The sequence below is a fragment of the Taudactylus pleione genome, unplaced genomic scaffold (genome assembly GCF_031769625.1).
Source record: "Taudactylus pleione unplaced genomic scaffold, aTauple2 ptg000090l, whole genome shotgun sequence".
Classification (NCBI taxonomy): domain Eukaryota; kingdom Metazoa; phylum Chordata; class Amphibia; order Anura; family Myobatrachidae; genus Taudactylus; species Taudactylus pleione.
In genome coordinates, this window is record NW_028284492.1 from 9,519,243 (window position 1) to 9,532,759 (window position 13,517).

General features: G+C 44.4%; 1 protein-coding gene across 1 annotated transcript in view; it reads left to right on the plus strand.

Moving 5' to 3' along the window:
• The window catches only part of MCMDC2 (minichromosome maintenance domain containing 2), a 50,644-nt gene that overhangs the window by 31,840 nt on the left and 5,287 nt on the right, over positions 1-13,517 (plus strand). Inside the window, exons 9-12 of the mRNA XM_088469367.1 lie at positions 99-304; positions 2,425-2,585; positions 7,880-8,059; positions 12,163-12,302. Of these exons, the coding sequence (XP_088325493.1) occupies positions 99-304; positions 2,425-2,585; positions 7,880-8,059; positions 12,163-12,302 (687 nt within the window). The remainder of the gene's footprint in view (positions 1-98; positions 305-2,424; positions 2,586-7,879; positions 8,060-12,162; positions 12,303-13,517) is intronic.

Here is a 13,517-nt window from a genome sequence, read left to right on the forward strand (position 1 = left end):
GACGTCTTCCTGACTCTCTTGTAAAAGAAAATGAGCACGCTTGTGCAGTCCTTAACTTGTGAGAATGACATACTGACAAGTATTCATTTGCTTTTCAGACTATTGAGTTACAGTATTTGTCTCGTACCACGTGGAGTCCATCATACACAATGCAATGATGTATTTGCTACTGTATCTAAAGATGAACTTGGAACAGGAACTGCCATTATACATGCTGGCAGTGCTTTAATGGCCAAAGGAGGGGTCTGTCTCATTGGAGATATAAATTTACATAAAAAAGATAAACTTGATCACTTACTATCAGGTAACTGTGTAAAATAAGCATCTTAAACTAATGGATATGATCAAAGATTCAAATTAGAATAAACAGCTAAACCATTAAGCTATAAAGCAGAGTTAATTTACTGAAATGTCATGTAAATGTGCTATTCCAAAGATCTGAACACTTTGCTAGTCACCTTTATGAAACAGTGTTAAAAATGGCTTGGCATGGCTCTATTATGCTGAGCCCAGATATACTCAAGCAAATATATCAATTATTATACTTGTACTTACTTAGAAAAGCCTACACTGTCTACATTTTTGCAAATACAGCAGGATAACAATACTATCTAGGACAGTGGTGGGGAATCTTTTTTTCTGCCTAGGGCCATTTTGATATATATAACATTATTCTCGGGCCCAGTGCAGGCCACACACCCTCTATGTGATGTCGCACGTGGGCAGGGTCACAATCGTCTGTGATTACAGCAATGCCCGGAGCATCCTGAAGATGCTCCGGGGAGCTGTAAGGGCAGCGGTGTGACTGTCTGAAGCATCCTAGGGTCAAACCGGACAAGTCAGAAACAAGCCGGATCAGGAAAGTAAGCCTGACACTCTGGCACTGCTCAACAGTGTTTATATAGGAGGTTGGTATTGAATTTGGCACCAAGCACCGTGTTAGGGTCACATGACTGTCGACACAAATATGGAAGAGAGCCACGCGCCTGCTCCTAAGGGGAGAGTGAGGCATTGGCAGAACAGATCCGAGCACCTGCCCAGCACAGACCAGGATGCTGACACAGGAGAACAGTACAGACCACCTACCCGTCTACAGCAGGGCATTGGCAAGGACTCCAGAAAGCAGGGACCACCACTGCTGGACCAGGTATATAAATCGAGGGCTCTGGCAGCATGTGACACCAGAGAGGGAAATATCAAGTGGTGATAGGATAGGCAATAGTGAAGAGGTGATTTTTGAGAAGGCGCTTGAAACATGGAGGGTTGAGGAAGAGACTTATTAAGTAAGGTCTTTTATATGTAGGGAGCAACAATTAGAAGTCTTGGATGCAGAGTTAAAGGTATTAATCACTGAGAAAGTTAGGCACATGTCAGTGGAAGATATAAGAGGATGTGAGGGAGAAAATCTTGTGCCAAAATCAGATATGTAAGAAGGGGAGGTGTTATCTTGGGCTTTGAAGCTGAAGATGAGTAGATTGAATTTAATTCTGAAGGTAATGGAGAGCCATTGTGGGGATTTGCAGTTGTGTTCTAGATAGAGGGAAACATTGGTCTTCTTGCAAAAAGATGGATTGAATGGAATAGTCGTGTGATGAATGGCAGATAGGAGGTCAAAGTGGAAGATAATTAGCGGGAAGAGCACTGTGTTGTTAGTGATAAGGGGGACTAGAGGGGTGCAGTAACATTGGGATAAGGGAAGATGATGAACTCAATATTGGACATGTTGAATTTTAGTCAGCAAAGTAAGAGAAGATGGCTGAGAAGCAGTAGGACACAAAATGGAGGTGGTAGTAGAGACTGAAGGAGCATCATCAAGAGTTATAAAGAGAGAAAAGCAGAGGAAAAAGAATAGAGCATTCAGGGACCACAACAGCTACAGTATATAAAGTGGATAATAAACAGTTAAGGTTTCATGGAGAATGGTGAATGAGTGGGGAGAAATTGAAAGTATTACTTTGCTATGAGTAGACTTTGCACTTTGTAAATCACCTCCACAAACAGCAGAAAAAAATAATTGGATCCAATAGCTTTATGACTAAAAGACTGCTGACAGAACAAAATGTAACGAATAGTGAAGCTGCACCACCCAACACTGTCAAATTCTAAATTAGGACATTACCAAAATGGGTGTGGCTGCATCCCATTTGGTGGGCGTGGTCATGTCCATAATGCTTCAAAGACCTAGGCCGTCCCATCCTATACTTCCCCATCCTAAAAACATCCCTCCAATGCTGCATTTAAAGGGCATTGAAAAGTGGAACAGTCCTATCTAAATTGGGACAGTTGGGAGGTGTGGCCAAGAAGACATCATTATTTGCACTTCGTGTCATTTCCAGACCGTTCTGCTGATGCATCTCCATTTCAGTCTTGTTCATGGTGGTGATTATATAAAAAAAAACTTATGCTCACTGTATTTCTCTTTAGTTTTGGAGAACAGAAGCACCACCGTATTCATACATGGGAAGAAATATGGTGACGGTGTTGATCAACAGATATTCATACCTGTTCAGTGCAATTTTTGGTCATATGCAGATTTATCTTATAAGAAGTGTAACCCGAGGGAAAATATATTCATTGGCCAGATGGTAAGTATTCTGTGCTTCTGGCCTCCATGTGAAGGGAGCAGGGGGGACGGGGCTGCTGTATATTTAATTGAATTAGGAACTTGGAAACAATATCATCTTCCCAAATCAATGTAATACTTGGAGCTTGAGACTTGCTGTGTATACTATAGGGTTGGAGCTTGAGGCTTCCTGTGTATATTAGAGGGTTGGAACGTGATCCTTGCTCTGTATATTAGAGGGTTGGAGCTTGAGGCTTCCTGTGTATATTAGAGGGTTGGAACGTGATCCTTGCTCTGTATATTAGAGGGTTGGAGCGTGACCCTTGCTGTGTATATTAAAGGGTTGGAGCGTGACCCTTGCTGTGTATATTAGAGGGTTGAAGCTTGAGACTTCCTGTGTCTATATTATAGGGTTGGAGCGTGACTCTTGCTGTGTATATTAGAGGGTTGGAACGTGATCCTTGCTGTGTATATTAGAGGGTTGGAGCCTGAGGCTTCCTGTGTATATTTTATGGTTGGAGTGTGATCCTTGCACTGTATATTATAGGGTTGGAGCTTAAGGCTTCCTGTGTATATTATAGGGTTGGAGCTTGAGGCTTCCTGTGTATATTGTAGGGATGGAGCGTGAACCTTGCTCTGTATATTAGAGGGTTGGAGCGTGATCCTTGCTGTGTATATTAGAGGGTTGGAGCGTGATCCTTGCTGTATATATTAGAGAGTTGGAGTTTGAGACTTCCTGTGTATATTAGAGGGTTGGAGCTTGACTTGCTGTGTATATTAGAGGGTTGGAGCTTGAGGCTTCCGGTATATATTAGAGGGTTGGTGCTTGAGGCTTCCTGTGTATATTAGAGGGTTGGAACGTGATCCTTGCTCTGTATATTAGAGGGTTGGAGCTTGAGGCTTCCTGTGTATATTAGAGGGTTGGAACGTGATCCTTGCTCTGTATATTAGAGGGTTGGAGCGTGATCCTTGCTGTGTATATTAGAGGGTTGGAGCTTGAGGCTTCCTGTGTATATTATAGGGTTGGAGCTTGATTCTTGCTCTGTATATTAGAGGGTTGGAGCGTGACCCTTGCTGTGTATATTAAAGGGTTGGAGCGTGACCCTTGCTGTGTATATTAGAGGGTTGAAGCTTGAGACTTCCTGTGTCTATATTATAGGGTTGGAGCGTGACTCTTGCTGTGTATATTAGAGGGTTGGAACGTGATCCTTGCTGTGTATACTAGAGGGTTGGAGCCTGAGGCTTCCTGTGTATATTTTATGGTTGGAGTGTGATCCTTGCACTGTATATTATAGGGTTGGAGCTTAAGGCTTCCTGTGTATATTATAGGGTTGGAGCTTGAGGCTTCCTGTGTATATTGTAGGGATGGAGAGTGATCCTTGCTCTGTATATTAGAGGGTTGGAGCGTGATCCTTGCTGTGTATATTAGAGGGTTGGAGCGTGATCCTTGCTGTATATATTAGAGAGTTGGAGTTTGAGACTTCCTGTGTATATTAGAGGGTTGGAGCTTGACTTGCTGTGTATATTAGAGGGTTGGAGCTTGAGGCTTCCGGTATATATTAGAGGGTTGGTGCTTGAGGCTTCCTGTGTATATTAAAGGGTTGGAGCTTGAGGATTCCTGTGTATATTAGAGGGTTGGAGCGTGATCCTTGCCTTGTATATTAGAGGGTTGGAGCTTAAGGCTTCCTGTGTATATTATAGGGTTGGAGCCTGACTCTTGCTGTGTATATTAGAGGGTTGGAGCTTGAGACTTGCTGTGTATATTAGAGGGTTGGAGCTTGAGGCTTCCGGTATATATTAGAGGGTTGGTGCTTGAGGCTTCCTGTGTATATTAAAGGGTTGGAGCTTGAGGATTCCTGTGTATATTAGAGGGTTGGAGCGTGATCCTTGCCTTGTATATTAGAGGGTTGGAGCTTAAGGCTTCCTGTGTATATTATAGGGTTGGAGCCTGACTCTTGCTGTGTATATTAGAGGGTTGGAGCTTGAGACTTGCTGTGTATATTAGAGGGTTGGAGCTTGAGGCTTCCTGTGCATATTTGAGGGTTGGAGCTTGAGGCTTCCTGTGTATATTAAAGGGTTGGAGCTTGAGGATTCCTGTGTATATTAGAGGGTTGGAGTGTGATCCTTGCCTTGTATATTAGAGGGTTGGAGCTTGAGGCTTCCTGTGTAAATTAGAGGGTTGGAGCTTGAGGCTTCCTGTGTATATTAAAGGGTTGGAGCTTGAGGATTCCTGTGTATATTAGAGGGTTGGAGTGTGACCCTTGCTGTGTATATTAGAGGGTTGGAGCTTGAGACTTGCTGTGTATATTAGAGGGTTGGAGCTTGAGACTTCCTGTGTATATTATAGGGTTGGAGCATGACTCTTGCTCTGTATATTAGAGGGTTGGAGCGTGACCCTTGCTGTGTATATTAAAGGGTTGGAGCGTGATCCTTGCTGTGTATATTAGAGGGTTGGAGCTTGAGACTTCCTGTGTATATTATAGGGTTGGAGCGTGACTCTTACTGTGTATATTAGAGGGTTGGAACGTGATCCTTGCTGTGTATATTAGAGGGTTGGAGCTTGAGGCTTCCTCTGTATATTATAGGGTTGGAACGTGATCCTTGCTGTGTATATTAAAGGGTTGGAGCTTGAGGCTTCCTGTGTATATTATATGGTTGGAGTGTGATCCTTGCTGTGTATATTATAGGGTTGGAGCTTAAGGCTTCCTGTGTATATTATAGGGCTGGAGCTTGAGGCTTCCTGTGTATATTTATAGGGTTGGAGCGTGACCCTTGCTGTGTATATTAAAGGGTTGGAGCGTGATCCTTGCTGTGTATATTAGAGGGTTGGAGCTTGAGGTTTGCTGTATATATTAGAGAGTTGGAGCGTGATCCTTGCCTTGTATATTAAAGGGTTGGAGCTTGAGACTTCCTGTGTATATTAGAGGGTTGGAGCTTGAGACTTTCCTTGTATATTATAGCATTGGAGCTTGAGGCTTCCTGTGTATATTAGAAGGTTGGAGCATGATCTTTGCCTTGTATATTAGAGGGTTGGAGTTTGAGACTTCCTGTGTATATTAGAGGGTTGGAGCTTGAGACTTGCTGTGTATATTAGAGGGTTGGAGCTTGAGGCTTCCTGTGTATATTAGAGGGTTGGAGTGTGATCCTTGCTGTGTATATTGTAGGGTTGGAGCTTGAGGATTCCTGTGTATATTAGAGGGTTGGAGTGTGATCCTTGCCTTGTATATTAGAGGGTTGGAGTGTGATCCTTGCCTTGTATATTAGAGGGTTGGAGCTTGAGGCTTCCTGTGTATATTAGAGGGTTGGATCTTAAGGCTTCCTGTGTATATTAAAGGGTTGGAGCTTAAGGATTCCTGTGTATATTATAGGGTTGGAGCGTGATCCTTGCCTTGTATATTAGAGGGTTGGAGTTTGAGGTTTCCTGTGCATATTAGAGGGTTGAAGCGTTATCCTTGCTGTGTATATTATAGGGTTGGAGCTTGAGGCTTCCTCTGTATATTATATGGTTGGCGCTTGAGGCTTCCTATGTATATTATATGGTTGCACTTGAGGCTTCCTGTGTATATTAGAGGGTTGGAGCTTGAGGCTTCCTGTGTATATTAGAGGGTTGGAGCTTGAGGCTTCCTATGTATATTAGAGGGTTGGAGCTTGAGGCTTCCTGTGTATATTAGAGGGTTGGAGCGTGATCCTTGATGTGTTTATTAGAGGGCTGGGGCTTGAGGCTTCCTGTGTATATTAAAGGGTTGGAGCTTGAGGCTTGCTGTATATATTACAGGTTTGGAGCTTGAAAAGAATAAATTACCGCGAGAGGAGTTCCATCACTGGCAATGAGCGCTGCACATGCCTGGTGTGTAGACTGTGCATGCGCTGGAGTCCTGGCACATGAGTGAAGAAACGGCTGAAGGTCATTTCACTCCCAGCACATCACAGGGATGTGCTCTATCGAGCTCCTGTCCCTGCAAGTGCTCTGTGATACATTTGGACGATATAATCACATACTGCAATGCGATCATGAATGCTAATAGTGCCCTTATCGCATTGGTTATGTCATCATTTATAAATGTGTCCCTTGGTAAACCTATAATGTCATATGGGCTCCAATTTCACTTATGTGGAGATGACACCCAGATTCCTGTTTACATGTCTGAAAATACTTCCTCTTTAGCAGCCTAATCTCCAACTGCCTGTAGGCCATCTGCTCAAAGGCATATGAAACTAAAGGTAGGAAAAACTGAACTATTATATTACCTCTATCACCTTCCAAACTTCTGCATGACATTCTACCCACTTTACAAGTGTTCTGTCTCAGTGTCACCCTCAGTGCTGCACTCACCTTTGTTGCTCACTTTCAGACAATATCCATATTATACTGGTTCCACTTCTGCAAAAAGTGCTGAGCATGGCCTATAAATCTCTATTAGACTTTCCTCAAGTATATATGTCTTTAAACCATCAGCGAAGACTCATTTTTTCAGAGAAACCCACGGCTCGCCTTTTCCTTTTCTCCATATTCACTGCTTTACAGAAACACTGCCACTTTCCCCACCAGCAGTTACCATTGTTATTCCCCCTACCTTGTTCATCAAGTGTTTCCCTCACTCCTTAGATTGTGAGCTCATTTGGTCAGGAAGGGCTTTGGACCTGATTCTGAAGTGGGAGTAACTGTGCACCTTGGCAAAACCATGTCACACTGCAGGTGGGAGAGATGTAAAATGTACAGGTACATTTAGATGTGAGAGGAGTGTGTCCAAACTCAAAACTAAACTGCAGTGTAAAAATAAAGCTGTCCAGCATTTATTGGCTACATGCAAAAGCATCCAGTATTTACCCTGCACTCAGAAACATAAATGTATGTGCACCCCTTACGTTGCACCATAGTTTGTCCAGGTGCACAGTTACTCGCTTTCAGTGGCGTAACTAGCGGGGGTCGAGCAGGGCATGTGCCCTGGGCGCTGAGGGACCGGCGGCATGGGGGAGGGGGCTACAAATACCCTAGTTATGCCACTGCTCACTTTTTCTGATGTACTCCCAACTCAGAATCAGGCCTTTAATGTAATTTTGCTATTGTATGTAATATGCTTGTGCCATGATTTCATACTCTATGTTGATGTATAATATGTTGGCACCTTGTAAACAAATAAAAATAAGGATAAATAATATTTCTAAATCACCACTGACCATATTCAACACACGGTACCCTTATTCAGCTTTATACAGTATAAAACCGGTCAGGTTCCTATAATATACGGCATGTTATTTTTAACAGTAGCTGCGTGCATAATATTGTTGGCATATTTATATTTCTTTCTTTTATAGGATTTAAGTGTTATACCAGCCACCCTCATGGATGCATTTGGTGTGTTAGTGTACTGCAGTGAGTCATCTCACAGCCATAATGTTGTTTCTCTGGTGCATCACAGTCTGATTAGAGCAGTGAGTCCTGGAGCATCTCTCTGTGCTGCATCCCAGCAGTTTAAGACACAAGACTTTGAAGAGGTAGATATCAAAGGAACAATAATAATTAATAATTTTTGAATCTTTCCAGCATTATAACAGAATTGCTCAGTTTTTGGTCTTGGAGAAAAGCAAATATACATTTAAAACACCTGTGTTGTAATTAATTTTCTTTTGACAAACCTCTGAGAATTTATTCTGATAAATAATGAAAACTAAAGGGGCCTATCCATTAGACGACTTTTTGAACGATCCGACCAAAAACCATGAGGTTTTGGTTGGTACGTTCAGAAAGTCGTCTAATGGATAGCCGGCAAGGACTAGCGATGCGTGTGCACGCTGGGTCCTTGCCGACCCCGACTATCTGTGGAACATGTTCGTCAATCTGACGACGAACGTCAGGTTCCACATGTTCAGAGATAGGAGTTCAGTGAACGCTGTTCAGTGCGGGCACCGCACCCAGCGACTTGAAGGACTGAACGCTAGATGTTCAGTATTTCAGGACGCCTAATGGATAGGCCCCTTATGGAAAACCTTCCCTATAAATGTAACAAGTCTTTGTTAAATACAGGGGTAAAGGTGTAATCCCATTTCAATGTTTTTTTGTTTTTATTTTTTAAAGCAAGTGCTGTACCATGTCCAGAATGTCCTATAATTCATTTGTACATTGACAAGTTAGATTTGTGAGGCAGATTTATGTCCAAGGAATTTGCATATCAAGACTAGTGGTCTATGGGCCTGATACAGACTTGGGAATAGAGAGAGATATCTCTCTCTCAACTGATCATCTTGGTGAAACCATGCTGCACTGCAGGTCAGGCCCGCCAAGAGCCGTGGCGGGCTCCGGTAATAGGGGGCGTGACCTAATCGCGGGAGGCGTGGCCACGTCCCCTTGCAAGAAAAAAAAAAAGATTTGCAGCGCCGCAAAGCGGCGCTGGGGTGGGTGGGCGCTCTGAGCCCACCCACTCTGAGCCCCCTCAGCCTGGCGCAAAGCCAGGAGTGGCGCGATCACTGTGATCGCTCCCCCGCACAGGCATAGGAGACTGCTCAGCAGCCACGAGCCACGCTGTGTGCTGGGCTGCTGTGAGGGGGGGAGCGGCGCCGGACCCAGGCCCCCTCAGGAAGCCCGGGCCCGGGTAATCTGTACCCGCCCCCCCTCTCGGCGCCCCTGCTGCAGGTGGGGCAGATTTAAAATGTACAGAGAGATTTAGATTTGGGAAGAATGTTTCCAAACTGACATCTAAATTGTAGAGTAATAATAAAGCTGTGCAGTATTTGTGGGCTACATGCAAAAGCAGCCAGTAGTTATCCTACATGCAAAAAAATTTATGTATTTACACCCCTTGCATGGCAATATGGTTTGTTCAGGTTCACAGTTGAGAGAGATATCTCTCTCTATTCCCAAGTCTGAATCAGGGCCTATGTACTAATAATCGTGATACTGCCATAATTATTTTGTATCCAACTCGCAGGGGATAGTTTAATTTTGAACAAAATTATCCCCGCTATGTATAAAGGGGAACTCGCAGGGTCAGCGGTTGTGGTAACCGCTGTCCCTGCGAGTCTTATTCCTGGCATTTAGTAGAAGTCTTTCACAGAGGTGAAAGACTTCTCTTGGGGAAACTGACACTGCACATGCGCACAGTGTCAACTTCTGAAGCCGGCTGGGGGCTGCGGGATAGAGATCAAAAGATCTGTCTCCTGCCCCTGGAGCCTCCATAAGATGGTGTAACCTACAGGGCGAAACTTTGAAAAGCTTTGATTTTTGGAGTTTAGTACATAGGGGTCAGATTGTAGCCCCCAACAATAATAATGGGGACTGCGATCTGCAGAGCTAATTAGCACTGAGATTTTCTGTGAAATCTCCTGCATTGTGCTTTTAGTAAATAGGAACAATACATAAAATTATGCAGAAATTGCAGTTTCTGCATAATTTTATGTAACAAAAAAATTAATACATAGGTCCCTAAAGCTCTAATAATAGGAACATTATTATTATCCTCTATTTATATGCAGGGCTGCCATCAGAAAGTGTGGGGCCTGGGACTGACAAAATAGGTAGCCCCCAGCCCCCATTATAAAGAGCACATCTAGAAAATGGAGGTATATTAAAAATAGCTGGAGCCAGTGGAGAATAATAAACACCTCCAGCACCCCCCTTCAATAATAATCTCACAGCACCCCCCCCTTCAGTAATCACCTCACAGAAAGTCCCCCCTTTCAATAATCACCTCACAGCAATCCCCTCCTTCAGTAATCACCTCACAGCACACCCCCCCTTCAATAATCACCTCACAGCTCCCCCATTCAGTAATCACCTCACAGCACCCCCCATTAGTAATCACCTTACAGTTCCCCCCTTTAGTAATCACCTTACAGGTCCCCCCTTCAGTAGTCACCTCACAGTTCCCCCCCTTTGGTAATAACCTCACAGCAACCCCCCCCCTTAGTAATCTCCTTACAGTAAGACCCCTCTTTCAATAATCACACCACAGCTCTCTCCCACCTTCAGTAATCACCAGGCTCAACCCCCCTTCCCCTTCCACAGCAAACTTACCTTCTTTACTTTGGTGACGGTCTCTGGTCTCCCGTTCTGCCGAGGCCGGCTCTTGTGTTTTGATGCTGGCTTTCTCCCCTGCAGCAACCTGCCCTGATGTGACAGGATTTCACGATCGCGCATGCGCTCCTGCCGATAATAAGAGAAGTTCAGGGAAGCGGAGCTGCCCGGCTGCTCGATTGTGTTATAAGCTAGAAGCTTAGAGCATCCTCTCTGCCTGCCTCCCACAGCCATGAATACGGCAGCGGCCGCATGGTGGTAGGAGCAGGCCCCCGGCCGGGTCTCTCAGTGACAGTAAGTTACTTTTATTGTGGCAGGGGCGACAGGAGTGGACGGGCCCCTCGAGTGTTCGGGGCGGCCCTGTTTATATGGTACCACAAGGGGTCCACAGCACCTTACAACGTACATAAACAGGAACAATATAAAAACACAAAAAATCCCTATGACTTACTGTACAAAATGTTGCAGAACAAGAACAAGGTATATAAACATTGCTGCATCGGCAGTCATAAGACCCAAATCAACAGCAGCACGGATGAACCCAATGGTTTGCTGCAGTTGTTGGCAGTGAGGGAATGATGGTATAAGTGAGGGAAGGAAAAGCACAAGAGGGAAGAGGGTCCTGCTTGTGAAAGCTTACAATCTCCAAAGTCTCTCTGCTTACTACATCACTAGTATTTTGAACCCCTTATTTGATGGGCTGCTAGCTTCCGTATTGTGTCTGGTGTTGTAGAGTTATACTCCACTCTCTTCCTCACATTCCCATCTCTCCCCTCTTAAGCCTATCTCCCTCAACTCCCCCTCATCCTCCCATCTCCCTCTCTGTCTCCCTCATCTCCCCCTCTTCCTCCCATTTTGCTCTTACCCTGACCCTGTTACTATTTAATTACTATATGTCTTCGCATTAGCAGAGTACTACAGTATAGCACTTCTATAGCTTGTCAGTGCTAATGTGAATAAAGCTCTGCTCTTACATTGCCCGTTATGGGAAACATTCAGTATCCTGACACAGGCAATGCCGGCGCTTAGAATACCGGCGCCGGAATCCCGACACCTGTCAGAATCCCGGCCCCAGCATGCTGAAGGTAAGTAGCGGGGTTGGAGGGAGGGTTAGCGCTATGGGTTATGGTTAGGCACTAAGGGGAGAGGGTTAGGGTGCGGGGAGGGGGAGGGGGGAGGTTAGGTTCAGGCATTGGGGGGGGACGGTTAGGATACCTACCGACAAGTGTCGATATACTAACCCTGTCGGGATGCCGGGGTCGTGATTTTGACCGCCGTGATTCCGATCGCGCCAGCATTCCGTACCCATCCCACTGTTATAGTATGAAGCAAGCACATAGAGCATATAAATGCAGATTACCTAGGGCTAAAATAGTCTGTGTGAACATTAGCCAAAGCTTTACAGATCCTCCCACCTGTATAATTCATTTGTTAAATACAGTATACCCCGATTAAGAATTTATATTTGGAATTATATTTAGCAGATTTATCATAGAGGTTTAGGGTCAACTGCTGAACATTAACTCAATGTTGCATTTGCATATTTAACTTATTAAATCTTAACCAAATGTTACTTTTACTTGTTTAGCTTATTGCTTATGCAAAGAATTTACACGTGACGTTTAGCTCCCAAGCAGAAACACTGTTACATGGCTATTACTTAGCAAGCAGAAGAGTGAGAACAGACATGATTGGATCTAAAATTGCTACATCGGCCATAAGGCATTTGTGAGTATGTGTACAGTACTGTATGTGTGGTATGAATATGTAGTCAGTGGTATAGCAATAGCCATAGTAGTCATGGGTGTAACAACAAGCATAGTAGCCAATGCAGCTGCCTTGGACCAGAGGCGAAAGGAGCTCAGTGATATTCAGCCTGCAAAGACTAGGGCAGTGATCTCCAGCCTTAATTGGGATGTGAGCTACTCGAGAAAAATGAAACTTCCTGAAGAGCTACTAACATTTAAAAAAAATAACAAATCTGGCTAATAACCGAAAATTTTAATTTCATTTAATGAAAATGAAAAAAATGTTTAATAGAATACAACAATGCATTTAATTAATACAGTGATATTGTTGCACATTTCACTTTTAATTACCTGCTTCAAGGAGGTAAGTACAGTAGAGGAGAAAAAGATATAGGCAGGGCTGCAGTATGATTTTTCGGTACGGCTGGGCAGGAGTCACTCGACCCAAATGTAGTCGACTCCTGTGATGTCCAGATTGTGTCTGTCACGTATTGTGTCGCCCTATGGCAATCACTTGACGCGCTTCCACGTCGCTTCACCCACTGCTTTGTCAGGGGTCACTTCCTCTTAGTTGACTCAGCAGTACTGCAGCTAGGAGAGCTACCCATATTACGTTCGTGAGCTACCGGTAGCTCGCGAGCTACGGGTTGGAGACCACTGGACTAGGGCATATGGACGCATTGTGCTCCAAGGCTAGGGCATATATATGGATGCATTGTGCTCCAAGATTAGGGCATATGGACACATTGTGCTCCAAGACAAGGGCATATGGACACACTGTGCTCCAAGACTAGGGCATATGGACGCATTGTGCTCCAAGTCTAGGGCATATGGACACACTGTGCTCCAAGACTATGGCATATGGATGCATTGTGCTCCAAGATTAGGGCATATGGACACATTGTGCTCCAAGATTAGGGCATATGGACACATTGTGCTCCAAGATTAGGGCATATGGACACATTGTGCTCCAAGGCTAGGGCATATGGACACACTGTGCTCCAAGATTAGGGCATATGGACACACTGTGCTCCAAGATTAGGGCATATGGATGCATTGTGCTCCAAGGCTAGGGCATATTGACACACTGTGCTCCAAGATTAGGGCATATGGACACATTGTGCTCCAAGGCTAGGGCATATGGACACATTGTGCTCCAAGACTAGGGCATATGGACACATTGTGCTCCAAGGCT